Genomic DNA, 26,231 nt, shown 5'->3' with positions numbered 1-26,231 from the left:
GATTCCCCCTCTGCAGCTCCTGGGCTGCATTCTAGAAAGGTCCCTGTTATTATTGTGCCCCCTTTCTGACCAAAAAAAAGAGTTTATAAAGAGGTACCTTTTTGGCTTCGGATTCTATAAATGTGACACGGGGGCGGGCAGCCTGATGGCCGTTATTCTGCCCCCTGGTCCTGTATGCCGCCCCATCGCTGATTTCCATACTTTTGGACGCCGCCCACTGCTCCAGCCATCCCCGCGCATGCCCAGTGCCAGTCTCACGGGACTGAGCACTGTGACTGCTGGTGACGTGTGCGCAGGCAAGTGATTATGGGCGGGACTGTGACTGTTATCAGCAAGTACCCGCCCATAATCTCGTGAGCGCGCAAACCTCTCCAGCGGTCACACTGTGCTCAGTGTAGATGCTAGACTGTATGGGCTGCTTCCAGGGATGACGTCCCTTTGTCACGTGATAGGGGCGTGTTCAAAATACTATCACATGACAAAGGGACGTCATCCCTGGAAGCAACCCATACAGTCTAGCATCTACACTGAGCACAGTGTGACGCTGGAGAGGTTTGCGCGCTCACGAGATTATGGGCGGGTACTTGCTGATAACAGTCACAGTCCCGCCCATAATCACTTGCCTGCGCACACGTCACCAGCAGTCACAGTGCTCAGTCCCGTGAGACTGGCACTGGGCATGCGCGGGGATGGCTGGAGCAGTGGGCGGCGTCCAAAAGTATGGAAATCAGCGATGGGGGCGGCATACAGGACCAGGGGGCAGAATAACGGCCATCAGGCTGCCCGCCCACGTGTCACATTTATAGAATCCGAATCCAAAAAGGTACCTCTTTATAAACTCTTTTTTTTGGTCAGAAAGGGGCACAATAATAACAGGGACCTTTCTAGAATGCAGCCCAGGAGCTGCAGAGGGGGAATCTGTTAGGTTTTAGGGGAAATTTCTGCTGACAGGTTCCCTTTAAAGCTGTCCTGACATCTGCTACTGTGAAGCCCCGCAAGTATTGTGTCGGTGCATTACCTTCAGGGACTCCACGTAGCTGGATCTTGTCACAGGTAGGAAACCTTCTTCTAGGATTGTCGTGACGCCACTCTCAGAATTGCGGTCAGTGGGGACCGCCACTGCAGATTAAGGGATGCCTGGGGCTGATGGTGGGTGCAGTCAGTTGTAATAGCCTCCTGAGAGTGAGGCAAGCCCCAGGGCCCTGTGTAGGTGTGTGGAACCACAAGGCGCAGAATAACTCAACACAAGCAGAATGTCTTTCAGGGGTTTTACTCACTTTAGATGGCAGGGTGAGTAACCCGGGCGTAGCTGGGATGAACCAGGCTGGAACCAGGTGTCCTTCAGGCTGACTGATGAGGGTGGCTACCGACTCGCCTTCCTTAGCCCTTTACGTTTTGGGGTAACCCCGACTTTTAGTCCCTATGGGGGTCACCCAGGGAAGTTGCTGAAGCCTCTCTCCCCTTCGTTTTGGCCCGTTTGCTTGTAGCCTGGACCAGGACACTCCGGCTGCTTGCCTCCTGTGAACTATGGGCCCTAACTGTGGCGACGTGGCTGCGGACTCTGTAGTGTGGTCTTGGGGGTGTAAAGTGCCCCCTCATGCAGGTTTGGCAAGGAAAGGTGGATCTATCCCTGCACTGGGACCTGCTACCCGTTTGGGCCTGGTAACTCCCTAGCAGTCTCCTTACTTCCCACTCCGTTGCTCTCTCTTTAGCTGAAGATGGATTTCGGGTAGCACTACTAGGTGACCGTTCTCCCCCGTCGGTAGTCACTGCGCGGACGCTGTTAGACTGTCACAGCCCCAGGGGTCTGCTCCTGACGTCTGCTCTCCCTGGACTGCACACTAAACCGGCTCACTGCTCCTCCTCTCCTGTTCTTGCCTACGCCACCTAGCAACCAGGCTCTCTACCACACCCCTTGAGTGGAGATGGAGGCTTCGCCCCCTCCACTCCTCAAGTGGAGGTGAAGGCTTTGCCCCCTCCTGGGATCCCCAGGGGTCCTCTCAAAGGTACATGTGTGAGACCTGATCACTATGCGCCTGTGTAGTCACACCTCGGTCAGCCTTCTGGATTACCTGTATTGTACTGTCCCCAGCATGGGTGCAGTACTCAGTGGTGCCTGACCAGGTCAGGGGCGCCACATTCCCCCTTAGTTATCACCAGCACATCCTCGGGCTGCAAGACAACATTTTAAAATGCATAAAACATTAAAACATGGTAAAACGTTTTAAAACCACCAGGTACCATACATCACCACCCTCCACCAACAAGTCCGTTAACCCACCCTAAACCCTTTCAGGAGGCAGGTCACCGGTTTCTTTTGGTAACCAGGTCTGGGCCATCCACTTCCCCAGACCTTTCCTCCAATCTTCCTCTCCCGTTGGCCGCGCCTTCAGCCACTTCTGGCAGGATGTAGAGGCGGTTTTCATGGTCTAGTGGTCTTCAGGGCATACCTGGCCTGGTGAAGCCGCGCCTTCAGCCACTTCTGGCAGGATCCAGAGGCGGCCTTCACAGTTGGTGCTGACCAGATACCCTCTTTGTGGTGGAGAGCCAGGCCCCATAAACAGGCGTGCTCCCTGGTTGCAGGTGAGCCAGGCCCCATAAACAGGCGTGCTCCCTGGTTGCAGGTGAGCCAAGCCCCTAAACAGGCTGGCTCTGGTGGTGGTACCTCTGGGGTAACTATTTACACTGCGAGAGTTTGTGGCTATAGCCAGTTCATAGCCTTAAGGTTCATGGGTTTCTCACACTAGTTCATGTGGGCACATTTCTTAAACATTAACGTTGCAAAACTTTTCAAAACTTGTCAAACTGGTAACTTCTGTACTTCTTTCTTTACTTTACGCAGATTCCTCCTCACCAGGGCTTGGGCCTGTAGGGCTGCGGCACCTGTTGCTTTCTCCATCTCTGTCTTTTCTTTCTTCTTCTGTGTCTGTTTCTTTTTCTGTTGAGACAGCAGGTTCACTGTAGGGATTGCTGGAACATGGTGTAACATCCAATGCATACCATCCCCTTTCTCCTTGGTGCATGGTGAATTCCACTGAATCTCCTGTCCGTAGGTTCCTTCCTGGATGTCCTCTGGGCAAATGGGCTCTAACGTCTCTTCTGTTAACAAAGATGCCTTCCTTCATACCAGGAGCTACTATGAAGCCATATCCTGATTTCAAGCTGAAGTCTTCTACTACACCACGACAAAGTGGACCTCTGACCTGGGATTTGGCCCTTCTCAAGAACCGTTTCTCCTCCAAGTCTCTGGCCGTCACTTCATCTTTCTTCTCTGGAGATTGCTGTGCAGGGGAAGGGGAAAACTTTGTTCTGCTGCGGCGCCGTGTCTTGCGGGCTGGATTCTGCTGGGTTGCTACTTCACTGCTTGCAGGCTCCCAGGTGAGGTTTCTGGACAAATCTTCCTCTTCATCCCAGCGGGAATATGGCAACATCTCTGGCTCTGGGTATGGATCCACTGCTGATGGCTCCGGGGTCAACTTCTCAGCCTTCTGTTCTCCTCTCCCCCTTAGTTCTTCTGAGCACTCCTGTTGTGGCAGCGCTGGGGATGGGTGTTCATCAGCAGGCCCGGGCGGGGGACTCTTTGGCGTGGTTGCTGCAGGAGTCGCCTTGGGGGTGTGCGGAGGGAGCAGATACCGGTCCACCATCTCCTGTGGGAACTGGGCCTCTAGATCAACCTTCAGCTTCCAGTATGCGGGGTCCTCTCCTATCAGGGACTTCCTAGCAGGGACTTCCTTAGACTGGGGAGCGGTGTCTGCTCTGGCCTTGCAGGCCGGGGTAAACAGTGGTACAGTCTTGTCTTGGCGGGCCGCGCCTGACATGGCGGCGGCCTGGTCTTGGCGGGCCGGGCAGGGCATCGCTGTGGCGGCCTGGATTGGCGTCGCAGCCGCGATGGGATCTGTGCAGGCTGGGCTGGGCGTCGCTGCAACGATCTGGGCTTGGCGGGCCGCACCTGACGTGGCTGCGGCCTGGTTCAGCACCTCACTTGCGGCGCGGACGAGCGTCGCTGCTGCGGTGGGGTCTTGGCGGGCCGGGCCCAGCATGGCGGCGGCCTGGGTCAGCGTCGCACCTGCGGCGTGGAGGAGGGTTGCGGTGGCAGCCGGATCTTTGCGGGCCGGGCAGGGCATCGCTGCGGCGGCCTGGGCTTGGCGGGCCGCACCTGGCGTGGCTGCGGCCTGGTTCAGCGTCGCCGCGCCGGGCGCCTCTTCAGGGACCGCGGGCGTGGCAGCAGGGGTTGGGGCACTCGCGCTGGCAGGGGCAACACTGGACTCACCCATCGGTGGTATCATCGGGGTCTGAGTCGTCGCCGTCCGGTCTGGCACTCGTCGCGTGGCTCTCCCCTCGTAGGCCTGAACCGCCGCAGCCATCTCCAGAAGCTCCGTGCGTCCCTCTCTGATCTGCCTTACAACCCTGGCCTCCAGTTGGTCGCATAGCTGGGCAAGCTCCCGACACCACCAGGCAGCGGAACCTGGCTCTGGGTCTCTGTGTTCAGACGCCATTTCCTCTAACAGCAGACTTCTGACTCCCTTTCTGTCCCGACGTCTCTGAACGCCTCCGCTCTCATCACTTGCGAGGTCAGGACTCTGCAGGGGATCTCTGGGTAGCCACACCTCTTCGTGGGCGGTAACTTCTCCCAGCGCGGGCTGCTGTTGTTTTTCAGCGCGCTTTTCATGGTGGCAATATGGCGGCGCTTCCAATTTTTCAAGCGGACCGCCCAGGCACATGGTCACCTGTCTGAACAGGTCTAGTCCTTATCCTGTTCGTGACGCCAGATGTGAAGCCCCACAAGTGTTGTGTCGGTGCATTACCTTCAGGGACTCCACATGGATGGAACAGTCTGGTCACAGGTAGGAAACCTTCTTCTAGGATTGTCGTGACGCCACTCTCAGAATTGCGGTCAGTGGGGACCGCCACTGCAGATTAAGGGATGCCTGGGGCTGATGGTGGGTGCAGTCAGTTGTAATAGCCTCCTGAGAGTGAGGCAAGCCCCAGGGCCCTGTGTAGGTGTGTGGAACCACAAGGCGCAGAATAACTCAACACAAGCAGAATGTCTTTCAGGGGTTTTACTCACTTTAGATGGCAGGGTGAGTAACCCGGGCGTAGCTGGGATGAACCAGGCTGGAACCAGGTGTCCTTCAGGCTGACTGATGAGGGTGGCTACCGACTCGCCTTCCTTAGCCCTTTACGTTTTGGGGTAACCCCGACTTTTAGTCCCTATGGGGGTCACCCAGGGAAGTTGCTGAAGCCTCTCTCCCCTTCGTTTTGGCCCGTTTGCTTGTAGCCTGGACCAGGACACTCCGGCTGCTTGCCTCCTGTGAACTATGGGCCCTAACTGTGGCGACGTGGCTGCGGACTCTGTAGTGTGGTCTTGGGGGTGTAAAGTGCCCCCTCATGCAGGTTTGGCAAGGATAGGTGGATCTATCCCTGCACTGGGACCTGCTACCCGTTTGGGCCTGGTAACTCCCTAGCAGTCTCCTTACTTCCCACTCCGTTGCTCTCTCTTTAGCTGAAGATGGATTTCGGGTAGCACTACTAGGTGACCGTTCTCCCCCGTCGGTAGTCACTGCGCGGACGCTGTTAGACTGTCACAGCCCCAGGGGTCTGCTCCTGACGTCTGCTCTCCCTGGACTGCACACTAAACCGGCTCACTGCTCCTCCTCTCCTGTTCTTGCCTACGCCACCTAGCAACCAGGCTCTCTACCACACCCCTTGAGTGGAGATGGAGGCTTCGCCCCCTCCACTCCTCAAGTGGAGGTGAAGGCTTTGCCCCCTCCTGGGATCCCCAGGGGTCCTCTCAAAGGTACATGTGTGAGACCTGATCACTATGCGCCTGTGTAGTCACACCTCGGTCAGCCTTCTGGATTACCTGTATTGTACTGTCCCCAGCATGGGTGCAGTACTCAGTGGTGCCTGACCAGGTCAGGGGCGCCACACTACTAATAATCAACAATCTCAGCACTGCTACATCCCTTGTGTCTGTTATACTAGCAATAGGTATTGCAACTTGCAAAAAAAAAGGTCCCAAAATTGTAAAAACAAGGGGTTCAGGTGTAGTGTAGTGCCTGTCAGCCACCATCTCAATTCACAGTCTGAGTGTTACCACATTTTTATTAATACTATGTGTCAGGGTCACTACTTGTGCCTCAAAGCCAATACCTTCCTACAAGCAACCTAGCATACTTTTGGGGGCTTCATATCTTACAGTACCTACATAGTGGCTTTCTGCAACTAACACACAGTCTCAAGTCTCAATGTTACCCAATTTTTATTAACACTTGGTGTCAGGAGCACAACTTCTGCTTCAAGGCCAGTACCTTTCTACAAGCAACCTACCATACTTTTGGGGGCTTCATATTTTACAGAACCTAGCTAGTGGCTTGCTCTTACTAAAACACATGTGGAAAGTAAAAATCGGTCTTTTGAGCGCTAGTAATAGATCTATTAGTCTTTAGTTTTCTTGGATTTAATAAAGCTTTATTTGTGACAGAATATAATAAAGCTCTTGTTTTCACAACGCGTTTCAGCAAGATCCACTTGCCACCTGAGGTAGGAGCAGCACAGGCGGGAGCCTAATGTGCCAAAACTGGTCCATTTTCCACAAACCGCCAACTGCGAATCATATACCGGTTGGGGGAACAATGACAAAGAGGGAACAGTTAAGTAAGATGGTGAGGGACTATGTAGGTGACCGTATCAGCGTGCTTTCAGAGTCTACTGTTCCCTTTAACTATTGGATTTCCAAGCTCAACACTTGGCCAGACCTCGCGTTATACGCTTTGGAAGTGCTAGCTTGCCCTGCTGCGAGTGTGTTGTCTGAAAGTGTTTTCAGCTCAGCGGGGTCAATAATAACAGATTGTCTGCACTTTCCGTGGATAGTCGTGTGCGACTGTTTGACGATGATCAAAATGAACTATAGATGGATTGCCCCAGAGTATCTCAGGCCGCCTGTTAACAATACGCAATATTAAGTGTAGCCCCAAAATTTGGATTTCTTAAGTTCAAATAAGTTCCATTGTTTCTCATTCAAGACTATTTTGTCTTCTATCATCTAATGACACCGCATGACTAATCTAACTTGTTATGCTGCTGCGATGTAATTGTTTGGCTCAATCACCCAGGGCAATATTTTTCAAGCCTTTGTACATTATGCACTGGCACAAGCACTGTCGAGGCTACACTGTCTAGAACAATTGATCAGGCAGTCTCTATTTGTGTTATTTCTTGATGCTGCGATCCACAGTGTGTTACACATGGCCCCCTGCAAAACCAGCATTTTTTTTAGCTCCTTGGCATGTTATTCCCTGTTGCTTATCCTACCAATTTTTTTTAAAATAAGCTCTTGGGAGCTGTTGAGAGTACCTTTTGATGCTTTGCTACATGATGTCTGAACCACTACACCCTAGGGGAACTGAAATTATTAAACTTCTTGGCATGTTATGCCCTGTTGGAAATCCTACAAATTTTTTATTTTTATAAAAAAAGCTGTTGGAAGTACCTATTGATGCAGTGCTCCATAGTGTCTGAACCATTATCCCCTGGGGACACTGAATGTATTAAACTTCTTCGCATGTTATGCCCTGTTGCTTATCCTACCAATTTCTTTAAAATAAGCTGTTGGGAGCTGTTGGGAGTACCTTGGGATGCTTAGCTATATGGTGTCTGAACCATTATCCTCTGCGGAAACTGAATGTATTAAACTCCTTAGCATGTTATGCCCTGTTGCTTATTCTACCAATTTTTTTAAAAAAAGCTGTTGGGAGCTGTTGGGAGTACCTTGTGATGCTTAGCTACATGGTGTCTGAACCACTACACCCTAGGAAAACAGAGTGTATTAAACTTCTTGGCATGTTATGCCCTGTTGCTTATTCTACCATTTTTTTTTAAAAACTGTTGGGAGCTGTTCGGAGTACCTTGTGATGCTTAGCTACATGGTGTCTGAACCACTACACCCTAGGAAAACTGAATGCATTAAACGTCTTGGCATGTTATGCCCTGTTGCTTATTCTACCATTTTTTTTAAAAAGCTGTTGGGAGCTGTTGGGAGTACCTTGTGATGCTTAGCTACATGGTGTCTGAACCACTACACCCTAGGAAAACTGAATGCATTAAACGTCTTGGCATGTTATGCCCTGTTGCTTATTCTACCATTTTTTTTAAAAAGCTGTTGGGAGCTGTTGGGAGTACCTTGTGATGCTTAGCTACATGGTGTCTGAACCACTACACCCTAGGAAAACTGAATGCATTAAACGTCTTGGCATGTTATGCCCTGTTGCTTATTCTACCAATTTTTTTAAAAAAAAAGCTATTGGGAGTACCTACTGATGCAGTGCTCCATAGTATCTGAACCATTATTCCCTGGGGAAACTGAATGTATTAAACTCCTTGGCATGTTCTGCCCTGTTGCTTATCCTACCTTTTTTTTTTTAAAATAAGGTGTTCGGAGCTGTTGGGAGTACCTTGTGATGCTTAGCTACATGGTGTCTGAACCACTACACCCTAGCGGAACAGAATGTATTAAACCTCTTGGCATGTTATGCCCTGTTGCTTATCCTACCATTTTTTTTTTTTTTTAAAATAAGGTGTTGGGAGCTGTTGGGAGTACCTTGTGATGCTTAGCTACATGGTGTCTGAACCATTATCCCCTGGGGAAACTGAATGTATTAAACTCCTTGGCATGTTATGCCCTGTTGCAAATGCTACCATTTAAAAAAAAAACAACAACTGTTGGGAGTACCTACTGACGCAGTGCTCCATAGTGTCTGAACCATTCCCCCTGGGGAAACCGTTTTGTTTTTTGTTTTTTTAAATCCTCGGTGTTAGCTAGTGGAATAAAGCCTGAGTTCCAGAGGGAATCAACTGCCACTTCCCCTGGGCTGCCTGCTTCCCAAACTGTTGTGCAAGAAGGTGACGCTGATGCCTCCTTCTCCCAACCTGATGCTGGCCAAACACAATCATCAACGACATCAGCTTCAGTGTCCCAGCATTCCGTTCAGTTGTCCATACACACAGACGTTCAAAAAGAAGCGAAAATACCCCGTTACGCACCCAAGGGCAGAAACTATAACTGCACACATTGCACGATTGATAGCCCTTGAGATTTTGCCATATCGGCTTGTGGGAACAGAGGCTTTCTGCAACTTTTCGGCGGTGTGAGAAAATTTCCATGTTATGCTCTGTTGCTTAAAGGAGACTTACCCATGTGAAGTCATACTTGTATAGCAAATTTCACTAAACAAAGCATGTTTTTTTACATATGTGAATGAGGGGACCCAGCACACCTTGGCGTGGCCAAAGGAATAGTGCGCGATTCCACTCCCTCAATCACCATCCTCTGCACCTCCCCTTATGTTGATTTTGTTGGTTAATAACTAGTGATGAGCGAGTATGCTTGTTCCTACTCGGTACTCGCACGAGTATCACTGTACTCGGGCTACTCGGCGGGGACCGAGTAATCTCGCGATACTCGTGCTGTACTCGTGGTCTTCATGTTGGCGCTCTTTTTAGAGCCAGCCCTTATGCAGGGATTGGCTGGCAGACCACTGCAATGCCACAGCCCTGTTGTGGAATTGCAGTGATTGGCCAGCCCGGACAGCGTGACCGTGCCTTTAGCCCGACACTTCCCTGCTCGGCTACGGCCCCTCCCGCACTCCACTCCGCGTGTATATATATATGCACGCTTACACACACACGCACGTTTTTTTTTTTAATTTACAGTTTTATGGTTTCTACATGCTGCCGGGGGTCATTTCACAAAAATACTCGGGTCTCCCATAGGATAACATTGGGCTCGGTGCTCGGGCCGAGTACACGAGTATCTTGGGATGCTCGGCCCGAGCCTCGAGCACCCGAGCTTTTTAGTACTCGCTCATCACTATTAATAACACTTTCTTTGGAGTGAATTGGCACCTTAATCTCCAGCCCTAAATGCACTGACACTACAGGATGTTGAGCACACACATGGCGTCGGTATACAGGTTCATTCTCTTCCCTCTTGTCTGCAGCAGCCGCTTACAGCATACAGGATTAAATGGTATGCTGCCAGTAGAGGGGAATGAGAGTGCGCACTGTATGTCTGTACTCACTGAGCTGCTGCAGTGTCAGTGTGGGCATGCTCTTATCCTCTTCTGTCAGTATTTCCTGCCTGTTACGGCTTCATCCTGGGTGCTGCATGGAGGCACTGCAGATGGGAGAGAGGAATCTGAGCACACATGCACCGACTCTGTCGGTGTTCTTATCTCCTTTTGTTTCAGTGCAATCAGGGTTAAAGACTCAATTCACGCAGCACTCCAAAGTGAGCGCTGTTCATAACAATCCACCTCACCCCTTATGTTTATTAGGAGGCAGAACACTGCACTGGGCCCATGGAGCACTTCAGACTCCTTTACATATGTAATAAGATAGTATTTTATGTATCAAATAAAATGAGTAAAATCTGTACTACAGCTAGGTAGGGATTTTATCGGGGCCACGTCCATATATGAATGTAGAAGTGGAATCATTTGAATTTTTGGAGTGGACACTGCCCTTAAATATTTTACACATTGATTGGCATTGACTGGAATCAAAAGAAAAAACTATGTAGTATAGTTTACCACTCACTGTAAGCCATGCTTTAAAGATCTAGATTCCAACCTGTGGCTCATCAGCTGTTAGAAAACTACAACTCCCAGCATTATAAGCTAAACTAAAATGTGGATCTCCTGCTAAACTAAAGGCAGAAGGCCGTCATGTCGTGCTGTGGTTTTGCAACAGCTGAACATATGATGTTTAGTACCACTGGTTAAAGAACACTAAATTATCAAAATTTGTCACAAATATGTGCCATAAAATGTGAATCTAACATATGTATTTTTTCTTTTCCCTGTAGGTACCACTACAGCTATCACAGTGAAAGCACTGGCTGGTATGATCATTGTGTCGATACAGGGCACCATGCAGCTAGGATATCCCATCTTTTACATCATGATCGTGTGTATGGTAGCTACTGCTATTGCACAAGTGTCGCGGGCGGGGAGGAGGGTGTCAGCACACCGCGCTCACCCCTTCTGCTCGGGTCCGGCAGCTGCTCAGTGGTGGCTCGAGCGGTGGCCCGGATCCCGGGGTTTCTCGAGCGACACTCCTCGCCCGTGAGTGAAAGGGGGGTTTTGTGGTTGGGTGGGGGGATTGTTATAGTTCGTGACGCCACCCACGGTTGTGGTGATTTCACCACCGCTGCTCAATATGGGGATCCCGGGGATGGTGATGCGGAGCAGCCAGTTGTTGTGTTGCCCCTCCGTGGGTAGGGGTTGGTGATCCCGGGGCCCAGTGGGGTGCAGGGGCGCAGGGGCAGCGCTGTGCCTTGCGGCACTGAGGTACTCACTCAGCCAGTAAACACGACACAGTTCTCGGTAAACAAACGGCTGGTTGGACGGGTCCCTCGGACGGTTCACGGTGCTGCGGTTCCCTGCAGTTAGCGGTGACGGTCTCTTCCCTGCACCTTTGAAATGTCTGTTTGGTAGCGGTGGATTCCCACCGGTTACCCGCTCCCCGACTGCAATCTGTGCCGGAGGAGCTCCACACTTTGCCCGCAGGCACCGACCCTGGGAAACTGGTGCCTTGGCGGTGGCGGTGTTTCCCCGTTGTGGTTGGACCTTTGCCGTCAATCAGGACTTGCTTGTTGGGGGATCTACGTCCCCTTCACTAACGGATTTAGCAATTTACAGCGACTCCAAGCCTTGCTGGGATCCGAAAAGCCCCTGCTCTGGTGCTGACTGCCCTTTGTATACTGCTCCAGACCCCCGGATACACACAGCCTCCGTGGCCCTTCCAGCAACCTCCAGACAGTCCCACTGCAGATCTTCACCACCGTCTGCTGACCTTGCTGACTCCGTCTGGGCACACAGCCACAGACTAACTTCAGGCTTTCTGTCACTTTCACTGCTGTTTCACTTTGCTCTAGCTCCCTCCTGAGCTACACTCTGTTGTTTACTCCTCACACAAGCCCTGCCTGGGCTAATCTCTCTCTTAGCTCCTCACTCCTGCTCCTCCCTGAGCTATCTGCCTGGAACTTCCTGCCTCCAGAGCTGTGATCTCCTAGGTGGGCGGACACCAACCGCCTGGCTCCACCCCCTGGTGTGAATCATCAGCCTCTGGAGGAAGGCAACAAGGATTTGTGGGTTAGCTGGTGTACCTGCAGGGAATGTGGGGTGCGTGTGTGTTGTTATCTGTGTCCCCTGGCTTGCCCAGGGCGACACATTTCCCCTTAGCAAAACGCAGACCGTCCTCGGGCTGCCCGTCCAACACCGGTTTTATTTTCCTTTTTGTTTTTCTGTAAAGGTAAAACGGTATAACATTATAAACGGTAAATTATGTACATTTTTAATCATAACTCTTCCCAAGACGGGAGGCACATTTACTTTTAACGTTACAACGTTGTACGGTCACGGTTTCCGCTCTCTCCCACCCAAGCAACCTGGCCCTGATGCTGCCCCTAAAACCCAGGCAGCACCCCTTGACCCACAGTCCAGCACAAGTCACCCGAGCGGGATCTGTCCTTGCCCTCCAGAGGGTAGCCACCGGTTCCTTTGGTGGCTGGGCCCTAGCCTGCTCTGCTCAGGGCCCTCCCTCCAACCTGCCTCTCCGGAGGCGGCATTGCGGAAACGGTAACGGTACCCAACATATTTACAAACCACTTAACGTTTGTGGTGCCCTGCAAGTTCACGGGCTTGTCCATGGATAGTTCCCATGCCAAACTGTAAACGGTCCCCACGGGGACAACGGTGCCGGCTCCAGCCGGTTCAATCACAAGCAAATCAGGTAAAAACTTCGGTTATTTTCATTTTCTTTATCATTTGCAGAACTTTCAAAACTTTTCAACAACTTAACTCAGTGGTGGTCCCAACGGGGACGGTGCAACGGGCATGCGCTGCCCTACTCCGGTCCTTCTGCTGCTTCATCCGAGGGAGGGGGTGCAGAGCTCACCCTGCTCTCATTGCTGCCCCTGAGCTTCACATCCAGGGCAAACCACCCCCTCTCTCCGCAGTGTCGGGTATACCGCACCATGTCCCCCGACATGAGGTTACGGTCAGGATGTTCCTTGGGCAGGTGGGCATTCACATCCCGCCGGGCCACAAACACTTCGGCCTCCAGGCCCGGTTCATATATAAACCCGTAGCCCCGGCGGACATCAAACCGCCTCACCTGCCCTTCATACAACGGGCCCCGGACACGTAAGGTCGCTTGCCGCAGATTTTCTTTCTCCCGAATGGCTCGGGCCACCAACTCGGCTTTTCTTCTCTCCCTCTCCGCGAACTCCAGGCCCAGCTTGGTCGGCTCCCTATCCCAATACGGCGCTGCTGCCAGCGCCGGCGCACGGGTCGGGCCCCGCGGGACATCCAGAACGTTACCCACTGTCAGGAAGGTGGGCGGCGTATCCCGCGGTGTCATGGCCTTGGACGCTGCCTTGCAGCAACAACCCGGCGCCACCTCAGCCGAGGTGTGGGGGATGGGCATAGGGGCTTTCCGCTGCTGGGCTTTCGGCTCGGAGCGGGCCATCAGCTCCGGCTCGGGAAACTGCTCGGGAACTGTCTCTGGCACAGTCTTCGGGGCCTTCCATGGCAACACCTCCGGTTTGCTACGGGCTCCGGCTACAGGTCGGTCCGCTGGGGTGGACGGGCTGGGTATCGCTACCGGTGGCGGTGGTAGCGGGCCTAGTGGCGGGGTCACAGCCTCCGAGACGGGTGGCGAGGGAGGCAACGGGGGGAGAGGGCTTGGACCGGGTCCCTCAGCCGCAGCGACCGGTCCCTCCGGGACATAGGGGCGTGGGTCACTCACCCTCCCTTCCTCCGCTTCCTCCTCGCGTCTCCGCACGGTGGCTATAACGTCCGCCATGTCGGTCTCCCACTCCTCCAAGAGGAGCTGCATTTTGACCTGCAGCCTTAGATGGAGCCGGATTTCCACCCACGCTGCGGTTCCCGGTGCGGGGGCCACGGTGTTTCGGGACGGCATCCACATGGTGTCTTTCTCTCTTTCTTCCAGGAACGGTATGTTCGCAGGGTCCTGGCGTCCCTGCTTTTATAGCCGCAGCTACATGCGTCCAGCCGCCATCGCGTCCCCCTTAGCTCTTTCCGGCCCCTCCTCTCTCGGGGCGGGGTTTTGGCCTTCGCGCCTCTACTGCTCGAGAAGACGCTCGAGCGGGAACTTTTCGCACCAAAGATGGCGGCTTCTAAAATTTTTCTGCCGGATACCTCCGGCGGTAACAAGGCGCACCTCTACCAGGCGGCAGAGCGGTAAGATCCTGTTCGTGACGCCAAGTTGTCGCGGGCGGGGAGGAGGGTGTCAGCACACCGCGCTCACCCCTTCTGCTCGGGTCCGGCAGCTGCTCAGTGGTGGCTCGAGCGGTGGCCCGGATCCCGGGGTTTCTCGAGCGACACTCCTCGCCCGTGAGTGAAAGGGGGGTTTTGTGGTTGGGTGGGGGGATTGTTATAGTTCGTGACGCCACCCACGGTTGTGGTGATTTCACCACCGCTGCTCAATATGGGGATCCCGGGGATGGTGATGCGGAGCAGCCAGTTGTTGTGTTGCCCCTCCGTGGGTAGGGGTTGGTGATCCCGGGGCCCAGTGGGGTGCAGGGGCGCAGGGGCAGCGCTGTGCCTTGCGGCACTGAGGTACTCACTCAGCCAGTAAACACGACACAGTTCTCGGTAAACAAACGGCTGGTTGGACGGGTCCCTCGGACGGTTCACGGTGCTGCGGTTCCCTGCAGTTAGCGGTGACGGTCTCTTCCCTGCACCTTTGAAATGTCTGTTTGGTAGCGGTGGATTCCCACCGGTTACCCGCTCCCCGACTGCAATCTGTGCCGGAGGAGCTCCACACTTTGCCCGCAGGCGCCGACCCTGGGAAACTGGTGCCTTGGCGGTGGCGGTGTTTCCCCGTTGTGGTTGGACCTTTGCCGTCAATCAGGACTTGCTTGTTGGGGGATCTACGTCCCCTTCACTAACGGATTTAGCAATTTACAGCGACTCCAAGCCTTGCTGGGATCCAAAAAGCCCCTGCTCTGGTGCTGACTGCCCTTTTTATACTGCTCCAGACCCCCGGATACACACAGCCTCCGTGGCCCTTCCAGCAACCTCCAGACAGTCCCACTGCAGATCTTCACCACCGTCTGCTGACCTTGCTGACTCCGTCTGGGCACACAGCCACAGACTAACTTCAGGCTTTCTGTCACTTTCACTGCTGTTTCACTTTGCTCTAGCTCCCTCCTGAGCTACACTCTGTTGTTTACTCCTCACACAAGCCCTGCCTGGGCTAATCTCTCTCTTAGCTCCTCACTCCTGCTCCTCCCTGAGCTATCTGCCTGGAACTTCCTGCCTCCAGAGCTGTGATCTCCTAGGTGGGCGGGCACCAACCGCCTGGCTCCACCCCCTGGTGTGAATCATCAGCCTCTGGAGGAAGGCAACAAGGATTTGTGGGTTAGCTGGTGTACCTGCAGGGAATGTGGGGTGCGTGTGTGTTGTTATCTGTGTCCCCTGGCTTGCCCAGGGCGACACACAAGCATCGTAAGTGCACGGCTCATCTGTATGTGTGGATGTATGGATGTGTATGTATGTATGTGTATGGACGTGTGGTGTGTGTGCGTGTGTGTGTGTATACGAGTACACACACATACATAGATGGATAGATATAGATACACACACACACACACACATACATACACATGTGTGTGTGTGTGTGTGTGTGTGTATATATATATATATAATAGCATACATATATATTATATATATCTGTACGTTGCCCGGGATAGTAACTATCTCGCTTCGAGTTTCTGTCTGTCTCTGTCTGTCTGTCTCTGTGTGTCTGTCTCTGTCTGTATCAGTCTCTCTGTCTGTCTCTCTCTATCTCTGTGTCTCTGTCTTTCTCTGTCTGTGTCTGTCTGTCGCTTTGCCCAGCTGTTGCTTTGCCCGGCTGTTGCTTTGCCCGGCTGTTGCTTTGCCCGGCTGTTGCTTTGCCCGGCTGTTGCTTTGCCCGGCTGTCGCTTTGCCCGGCTGTCGCTTTGCCCGGCTGTCTCTGTCTCTATCTCTTTCCCTGGCTGTCTCTGTCTGTGTCTCTGTCTGTCTGTCTTTTTCTGTTTCTCACTCACACATAAGCTTCTTATACTAACAGTTTATTTTGTTCCTATAGCAACCACTGACAGTTGCTATTAATAGCCCATATCTCCCAGCTCCATCCAGATTAATGGAGGCAGGATTTTTGAGAGTAACTGTAAAGCGCGGGGTTAATTTTTCCCGTCAAAACATAGTCTATGACGTTCCCTGGGTCGCATGGGGCGTCTGTGCAAAATTTCATGATTGTAAATGCAACTGTGGATTCCTGTAGCGGACATACATACACACATACACACTGCGCTTTATATAGTGTGTGTGTGTGTATATATAGATAGAGATATATAGATAGAGATATATATATATATATATATAGAGAGAGAGAGAGAGAGAGAGAGAGATGTGTGTGTGTGTGTGTGTGTGTGTGTGTGTATGTATGTATGTATGTGTATATATATATATATAGATAGAGATAGAGAGAGCTAGATATATATATATATATATATATATATATATATATATACATATATAATGTGCATATACTGTATATCTATCTATGTGTGTGTGTGTGTGTGTATATATATATCTTTTAGAATGGTATTGTAATAATATACAGAAGCAACTGTTGCAGCATAGTCAGAATTGTATGATAGACAGGCACATGGAATTATTAGACAGGCGCACAGTATTATTTATTTTTGATCCAAGAGGAAATAAACACTTCAGTATGCTTTTTTTAATTGTACTTTTTCTGAAATGAGATACTAATGAGAACGGTCTGTTTGCAGATTTCTGTCCCAAGCATCCCAGTTGTATGATTCGGCCTTGATTGCAAGTGTTAATTACATCATGTCTACAACTCTTGCTATATCTGCAGGTAAATTGATGTAACATTCTATTATCATCGCTACTACAGTATCTATATACATTAATTTTCCTGCAAAGCTAAGCCTCTTTCTGGGCTGTCCTGAAAGACCCAACCAACTACTGATCAGCACAATTTATCAGCACAATAATTGAGCGTCTGATAGACGTCCCTATTAACCCTATTAAAATGGTTAGCGCACAGAAACATGGTACATCCTCAGGAAAGGCTTTCAATTCTGTAGGCACTCTCATGATTCCCGGTGTCAGCAGGCAGACACATGACTGAATGCATGCTATATGTCATCTTGTGGTCAAGCGCATTCAGCATTTCTCAGACATTTGTGGCAAACCTGGACAACCCCTTTAAATGTAAGATTGTTGGGACTCCTTCTAGTAACTGGAAAGGGGGTCCCTAGACTTGCCAGTAGTCTTAACTGTTCCATTCAATCTCCTCCACACTGCTATCAATCGCAACCATGCACAACGCAACTCTATTCAAAGTCTATAGCATGGATAGCTGTCACGCTCCCCGGGTCCCCTGCGCTGCCCTCCGGCTCACCTGTCACGCTCCCCGGCTCCCCTGCCTCGCTTCCCGGGTCCTCGGTCCGGTCACCGCCGCTCCCCGCTCTCCAGCAGCCATTGCCGGCGCGTCCCCGGCGTCCTGGTCCCCGCTCCCAGCCCCAGCCCGGCCCTGCTGCTTCCTCCTCGCAGCTTCCTGCTCTGGCTTCTGGCACTCGGGCCGCGCGCATGCGCATTAGGGTGCGCGCGCGGTCATTGACCCTTTCTTAAAGGGCCAGCGTCCATTTACAGGAAATGATGCAAACAGGTACAGGATATAAAGGGGTTTAATGTCCAAGGGGGCGGGGCCTGATCTTCGTGTTTCTTAAGCTAGGAGTCAGGTCTCCTGGTGTCTCTGTGATATACTCACCTATCTCTCTTGTAGAGCCGTGCCTGCCTCGCCATCCAGTCCTGCCGAATCCCGAACCGCGAACGCTGTCCATCTGCCATCCTGACAGTCCGCACCATCTCGGATCCCTGCGGTGACCCGTCATCTCGCTCCAAAGGTTCCGGACCCCGCCTGACATCTTCTCGGCTTCCGAACCTGAGCTGCGTCACCCGGACTACCATCAGTGACTCCGTGGTCCCAGGGACTTCTCCGTTATACTCGTGTGCACGGACTGTTCTGCTGCCTATAGTGCTCCAGCTACCGGACCCCTTACCACCATCTAGGAGTTCGGCCCAGTGGATCCACCTCCTGGGTCTGCCCGTCCACCTGGCCCTGACAATAGCATGGCTGAAGACCGCTCAGCACTGTGCTTAGATGTCTCTAGCAGACCGAGGATGTCACGGTGCGTGAGGTGGGGCATCAAATGATTAAAGGGAATTTTTCATGTACAAAAAAAACAAAAATCAAACAAAAAAAAAAGTGCTAATTATCTGCAGGTTAATAGTGTTCCAATTCTGCACGATCTACTGCCAGGAGGAATTGAACTTTATTCCTCCCAGCAGCCTCAGGCTTTCAATCACAGAGGAGGGCCAACGTGGCATCCGTCACTGCTCAGTGCATAGTGATGGTCAATATTGACATATGAGATTGCAACTTCCAAAAAATGGCAGTAAAGACCCTGTTCTCTTCTTCTGTGAAGAAGCCATTTGTATATTTTATTTCTCGGGGCACATTGCTAAGCTAGGCAGGGAAAACTATAGGCCATGCAATCTTCGGTTTCCTGGTTGCTGGGGAGTCGGCACTAGAGATGAGCGAACCGGTCGCGGTTCGGCTCGAGGGCGGTTCGCCGAACGGAGCTCCCGTTCGAGTTCGGTTCGACGAACCGAACTCGAACCAATAGGCTATAATGGGAGGCAATCACAAACACATAAAAATGCATTATAAATGTACACATACAGTAAATAAACATTGCCATAACACTTACCGGTCCCCGCGATCCCTCCTGCACTCTGTCTCCTGCCGCTATTCCATCCGATGATCGCTGAATCCTCCCGGTGACCGGCACTGCCAGCAGAGAAGCAGGACCTATCGTGACGTCAAAATAGCCATGTGACCAGTCACGTGGCTATTATCTCATTGGCTACAGACTGGTCACATGACTATGATGCGTCATGTAGGACCTGCGAGTGCATCTCTCCGGTACATGGTGCATATTTGTGTATCGCCGTGTACCGGCGATATGCTCTAGCACACGGTCGACTCCCCGTTCCGTTAGGGACCGGCTGACACAGCCGGTCATTAACGGAGATCACCGTTGCCATAGCAACGCAGTTAGCGGTGACGTCACCGCTAACTGCGGCTCCGGGAGCACCGTTACTATGGTAACGCGTCTGTCAGCGTTACCACTGTTACCGCTAGCAGCACTGATCACTCACGGACTGAAGGCTGCCCGCTGCTTCTCGTGCAGCTTTCACGGAGTGAATGCTCCACGGGAAGCAGCGTCTTCCCCCATGCAGCAGTGATGTAGCAGAGCTGCATTTGTTGAACGAGAAAGACAGAAGAGCAGGATCGTGGAGGGCTGACAGGGGGTAATAAAGATGGAGTCTCTAATGTGTCTGTGTATTTATTTCTATTAAATTATTTTTTCTCTGTGAGGTGTCTTTTTTTTAACCCTTTATTGGAGATTCTTAATGGCCGGGTCAAACGTGCCTGACATTAAGAATCTCTGGCTTAATACTAGCTAGTAAAACAAAGCTAGTATTAACTCATTATTACCCAACAAGCCACCCGGCTCCAGGGCTGTTGGAAGAGTTGGATACAGCGCCAGATGATGGCGCTTCTATGAGAGCGCCATTTTCTGGGACGGCTGTGGACTGAAATTCACAGCAGAGGCGCCCAGAAACCTCGGGCTAACCTGTGCTGCGGATTCCAATCCCCAGCTGCCTAGTTGTACCTGGCTGGACACAAAAATGGGGCGAAGCCCACGTCATTTGTTTTTTAATTATTTCATGAAATAAGTGAAATAATTAAAAAAAACGGGCTTCCCTATATTTTTGGTTTCCAGCCGGGTACAAATAGGCAACTGGGGGTTGGAGGCAGCCCGTGGCTGCCTGCTGTACCTGGCTAGCATACAAAAATATGGCGAAGCCCACGTCATTTTTTTGGTGGGCAAAAATCTTCTGCATACAGTCCTGGATGGAGTATGCTGAGCCTTGTAGTTCTGCAGCTGCTGTCTGCTCTTCTCCATACAGACAGACAGCAGCTGCAGAACTACAAGGCTCAGCATACTCCATCCAGGACTGTATGCAGAAGTTTTTTGCCCCCTGAAAAAATTATGTGGGCTTCGCCATATTTTTGTATGCTAGCCAGGTACAGCAGGCAGGTACGGCTGCCCCCAACCCCCAGTTGCCTATTTGTACCCGGCTGGGAACCAAAAATAAAGGGAAGCCCTTTTTTTATTCATGAATTTCATGAAATAATTAGAAAACAAATGACGTAGGCTTCGCCCCATTTTTGTGTCCAGCCAGGTACAACTAGGCAGCTGGGATTGGAATCCGCAGCACAGGTTGGCCTGAGCTTTCTGCTGCGAATTGCAGTCTGCAGCCGCCTTAGAAAATGGCATTTTCATAGAAGCGCCATCTTCTGGCGCTGTATCCAACTCTTCCAGCACCTGCCTGCTATACCTGGCTAGCATACAAAAATATGGCGAAGCTCACGTCCTTTTTTGTAGTTTTTTGGCAAAAAAAATAAAAAATGCTTCCCTGGATTTTCCACTGCCAGTGAAGGTAACACCAAGCAGTGGGGGTTAGCAGCCAGTAGCTGCTTGGATTACTTGGATTACCCTTAGCTAGCAATACAAAAAATGCAGCGGGAGCCCATATATATTTTTTTTAATTATTTATTTAAATAACTAAAAACAAAATGGGCTTCCCTGTATTTTGATTGCTGGACATCACAGTGCTGTAAAAATAAATCTTTAAAAAAAATGACGTAGCGCTCCGCAGTATTTTTGATTCTCAGCGCAGATAAAGCAGACAGCTATGGGTTGCCCCCCCCATCTGCCTGCCATTACCTTGGTTGGCAATCAAAATACAGGGAAGCCCATTAATTTTTTCTATTTAAAAAATAGTTAAAAAAAAATGACGTTGGGTCCCCCCATTTTTGATAGCCAGCTAGGGTAAAGCAGACGGCTGTAGCCTGAAAACCACAGCTGGCAGTTTTACCGTGGTTGGGGATCCAATGTGGAGGTCCCCCCCAGGCACTTTTTTTATAATTATTTTATAAATATTAATAATTACACAAAAAAAGTAGGGTCCCCCCCAAATTGGATCACCAGCCAAGGTAAAGCGGATAGCTGTGGTCTGGTATTCTCAGGGTGGGAAGGTCCATAGTTATTGGGCCATCACAGCCTAAAAATAGCAGGCCGCAGGCACCCCAGACGTGGCGCATCCACTAGATGCGCTAATCCTGGCGCTTCACCCTAGCTCATCCCGTGCCCTGGTGCAGTGGCAAACGGGGTAATAAATCGGGTTGATACTAGCTGTAAAGTCACCTGAGATCAAGCCCAGCAGTTTGTGATGTCATGGCGTCTATTAGATACCCAACATCATAAACTGTCAGTACTAACAAAAAAAAAAAAAATCGACAAAAGAAATTTATTTGAAAAAACAGTCCCCAAAACATTTCCTCTTTCACCAATTTATTGTAAGAAAAAAAATAAAGGGGTCCCACGACGACTCTGGACCATCTAGAATATGGGGGGGGAGACACTCAGGGAACGTATCCCCCATTTTCTAGGAGTGCGGACCCTTCATGTGAGGAGTGTGGGTGCAATGAATCTGCACTCACTCTCCCCGGGTCCACAGCAGCAGAGTCCATGTCGTAATGGTTGCTACCAAAGCTGCAATGCCCTGCTCATGAGGTAAGGGCATGCCTAATCAGGAGAACTACTGTAGAGGAAGCTCTGCTCACTGGTTTATAGGTGCTCAGAGGTAATAATAGATAAAATTAGTGAGTAACCTCGGCACTCTAAATCTCCCAGACTAAGTCAGTAAGCCACAACGGATAGTAATGCAAAATCACTTTTTATTGGTCCGTATTAAGAACATTATTTTTTTCATAAGCATATATGGTTTTGTCCAAAACAAGTTACAAATGACGTTTCGGCCTGAGCCTTCGTCAGATTGGACTTATCTGCATGGAATCCTGAAAAATGACAATAATCAGTATCACATAAGAGTGAGAGAACAATAACATAAACTCGAACAATGTAGAGGTACAATTGGGATGCAGCAAAAAAATTGCAACACAGCAAGAAATGAAACACATGATACAAATGTCATAATACAGTACAAGGACAATATAGTAATGACAAATATGGGGTCAGAGTAGGCTTAGACAGCTCTGGTACGAAAGAGATGTCAATCATAAAGTAACATGTGCAGTAAGTGTAGAGCTACACTATGCATGGCAGAGCTAATGGGTAGACCGACCATAGAAAAAGAACGGAGAAAAAATGGAGAAAAAGTGGAGAAAAAATGGAGAAAAAGTGGAGAAAAAGTGGAGAAGTGGAGAAAAAGTGGAGAAAAAGTGGAGAAAAAGTGGAGAAAAAGTGGAGAAAAAAATGGAGAAAAAGTGGAGAAGTGGAGAAAAAGTGGAGAAAAAATGGAGAAAAAGTGGAGAAAAAGTGGAGAAAAAGTGGAGAAAAAATGGAGAAAAAGTGGAAAAAAAGTGGAGAAAAAGGTGAAGTGGAGAAGAAGTGGAGAAGAAGTGGAGAAGAAGTGTTTGTTCATACCAGATGGGAGATAAATAATTTTTTACCGGCGCTGTCATTTACTGTAACGTGATCATCGGTGTACGGTGTATACCTGTGATCACGTGAGCGGGGACCGGAAAAACCGTCCTGAATCATGATCTCCAGGGTCTCAGCTAGCCCTGAAACCCCGGAGATTTTCTGACGCCGGGGGGCGTTATTCACTTATTTCTGCCTGTTGTTTATAAACGGCAGATCAGAATAAGGCTACATTAACATGACCGATCCATTTTTGTGGTCTGCAAAAAACAGTCCGTTTTTTTCACGGGTGCATCCGTGTGGCATCCGTTTCCGTTCCGTAGACGGTCCGTATGTCATCTGTTTGTCATCCGTGTGCCTTCTGTTTTTTTTGTGTACTGCAAAAAAACTGAAGGAGGGTAAATGCATAAATTTACCCAGGATCCATAGCTTCATCCTACATGAGGCGGTCACATGTTCACTCCAGTGCCATTTTCTACTGCTTTTCACAGCGTAGAGCGCTCTGGTGATTTTCTTGTGCTTGTGCACTTCATATCAGTCTTTTCTGTCATTATAATGGCAGAAAGACACATAATGTCCCACTCTCCTGCATTTTGTAATTTTGCACCCTTTGGTGCCTTTCATGTGGCACTAAGGGGTGCTTAGCTTTGTATTTAGCCAAAAAAATGAAAAAAAAAAAAATGACGTAGGGTTCCCCCTAGTTTTGTAGCCAGCTAGGGTAAAGCAGACGGCTGCAGCCTGCAGACCACAGCTGGCAACCTCACCTTGGCTGGTAATCCAAAACTGAGGGCACCCCACGCTGTTATTTTAAATTAAATAAATAATTTAAAAAAAAAACACGTAGGGGGTCACCCCAAAATTGGATCACCAGCCAAGGTAAAGCAGACAGCTGGGGTCTGATATTCTCAGACTAGGGAGGTCCATGGTTCTTGGACTCTCCCCAGCCTAAAAATAGCAGGCTGCAGCCGCCCAAGAAGTGGCGCATCCATTAGATGCGCCAATCCTGGTGCTTCGCCCCAGCTCATCCCGCGCCCTGGTGCGGTGGCAAAAGGGGTAATATATGGGGTTAATACCAGATGTGTAATGTCACCTGGCATCAAGCCCTGGGGTTGGTGAGGTCAGGCGTCTATCAGATACCCGACATCACCAACCCAGTCAGTAATAAAAAAAAATAGACGACAAACACATTTTTATTTGAAAAAACACTCCCCAAAACACTCCCTCTTTAACCAATTTATTAGAAAGAAAAACAAATCCAGGTCTGGTGTAATCCAAGGGGTTGCCATGACGATCCACACTGTACCAGTCAATGAAGAGCAGAATGTTCCCCATTGGCTGGGAGAGCAATGCAGTGACCTGAGCTAACATCAATGGGTCAGCCCAGGTCACTGCAGGGGATGACAAGTGCTGCTGTCAGCGAGGTACATTACCTGCGCTGATCTCCAGCACACTGACAGCACCTGTCACTGAGTTCAATGACCTTCACAGCCAAGTATCGCGAGAGGCCCGTGACGTCACCGCTAGTCAGTCTCGGGAGGACAGTGACAGCGCTGAGGTCGGGATGGCAGGACTTCATCACCGCAGGTAAGCTGAGCGGGGCCATGTGTGCAGAGTGTGTGTGTGTGTGTGTGTATGTATGTGTACATGCCGCGGGCAGGAGGGGGCGGAGCGAGCTGAGCGGGGAAGTGTGGGCTTCCTGCACGTAACTAGGATAAACATCGGGTTACTAACCAAAGTGCTTTGGTTGGATATCCGATGTTTATCTTGGTTACCAGCTTCTGGCAGGCTGCTAGCGATGGCTCCTGCACACTGTAGCTGTAAAAAGCCCTGCTTTTTGCTGCTAGAACCGTTCTCGAACGTATCTAGAACTATCGAGCTTTTGCAAAAAAGCTTGAGTTCTAGTTCGATCTAGAACAGCCCCCAAAATCACTCGAGCCTCGAACTGGAGAACCTCGAACCGCGAACCGCGCTCAACTCTAGTCGACACGTCTTCTTGAGTGACAGTTCTGGTCTGTCATTAACGGTCACACTAGTGATTTTGTTCTGAAGTGTATACTGTTATCCTATATGTTTGTGTATATAGAAATAAAAGTGCTTGAACAAACAGGTTAGGGCCGTTTCACACCTCCGGCATTTCACCGGATCTGGCACACTCCAGTACAGTGTTAATACTGTACAATGGCATTGCGGCAACCTCCGGTCACATGCTGTTATGAGACCGGAGCTTGCCGCAAAGCCATTGTACAGTATTAACACTGTACCGGCAATCCAGCGAAATGCTGGATGTGTGAAACGGCCCTTAGTGGGAAAGTGAGAGCCATGATTACACCTGCTTTGGAAAATGCCTTGGTAGGGGCCAGTGATAACAGGTCAGTAACTGGGATGTAGGTGAGCAACTAACTACTGTGATCTTAGGTGTTATAGGTAATCAGTAAATCATTTGTATAAATCAGCTTTTTGTGTCACATCTATTATGTTTTATAAAAAAAGTGACAATAATAGAAAAGAAATTTGTCATTTTGGGATTTTTAACTGTTTTTTTTTTTTTTTAAACTACTAACTCCTGTCCTTTCTGGAAGGGTTTTTACAGGAGTTTTGTTATCAGCAGAGGCAGGATTACGATTGGAGGATCGTGTGTTATCAGCTGTATTACCAATCAAAATGGGCAACGTCATAGCTGCCCTTGCTCCCCCTCCCTTCACCATGACCTTTGCACATGCCCATTAGAAACCTAAATTAAAATGATAGGGTTGGGATCCACCATTGTAGTTTATGTAAATGTGTTATTTCCTGAAATAATACAAAGTATGAGTTCAAAAAATACAGCTTGTAAAAAAAATAAATAAATAAATAAAATTTTAATACAAAACCTGATTTTAGCAATAGGTAATTTTATGTTGATGGCTTCCATTTAACTCTAGCTGACTGTAGCTATACTCTGCCAGGCTTTGGTGGTCGATCTTGGCAACAAGTTGAAAAATGTGTATAAATAAAAGCTCTCATTCAAGAATGACAACAGATAGAAAAAGCAAGTAAATTGTAAACTTGCTTCTTTTCATACTATCTAACTATACCAATTTCATAACATGAGAATACCCTTTTTAAAGAGAATATTTCACCTTTTAGACTCCCAGGTTTTAGTAGGACATGTATTGCATTGTTATATAATCATATCTGTATAGTTCACTTTCACTGTTTTAATAGGAGCAGTATTCTACGTTGACTTCCGCAATGAGGATGTGCTACATGTGTGCATGTTTGCTCTAGGGTAAGGGTAAACATTATTATTTTACGTGTACTGTTCAGCCAATTTTCACTCTAATTCTGTTTGTCTATCCTCCTTGGAACTGTATGATTCTGGTTCTGCAGATATGAATGCATGCTCTGCAGACGGTGTGGGTTCTGAATAAACAAGCTGTAATTAAAAAGACGCTCAGTATGAAGGAAAATATTACTTAAAGGGGCTTTCCCTCAAAGTTAATTTTAATCATTAGAGCTCAGAATAATAAGTTCCACAATTGGATTTGTTTTAGAGAAAAATATTCCTTTG

General features: G+C 49.7%; 1 protein-coding gene across 1 annotated transcript in view; it reads left to right on the top strand.

Moving 5' to 3' along the window:
• LOC142289799 (NIPA-like protein 3) overlaps positions 1–26,231 on the top strand; it is a 74,703-nt gene that overhangs the window by 36,756 nt on the left and 11,716 nt on the right. The window contains exons 4-5 of the mRNA XM_075333730.1: positions 16,865–16,953; positions 25,886–25,949. Coding sequence (XP_075189845.1) covers positions 16,865–16,953; positions 25,886–25,949 — 153 coding nt within the window. The remainder of the gene's footprint in view (positions 1–16,864; positions 16,954–25,885; positions 25,950–26,231) is intronic.

This window comes from Anomaloglossus baeobatrachus, chromosome 2 (genome assembly GCF_048569485.1).
Source record: "Anomaloglossus baeobatrachus isolate aAnoBae1 chromosome 2, aAnoBae1.hap1, whole genome shotgun sequence".
NCBI classification, from domain to species: domain Eukaryota; kingdom Metazoa; phylum Chordata; class Amphibia; order Anura; family Aromobatidae; genus Anomaloglossus; species Anomaloglossus baeobatrachus.
Note: the sequence above shows the minus strand (reverse complement) of the source record. Positions and strands in the feature narration are given on the sequence as shown.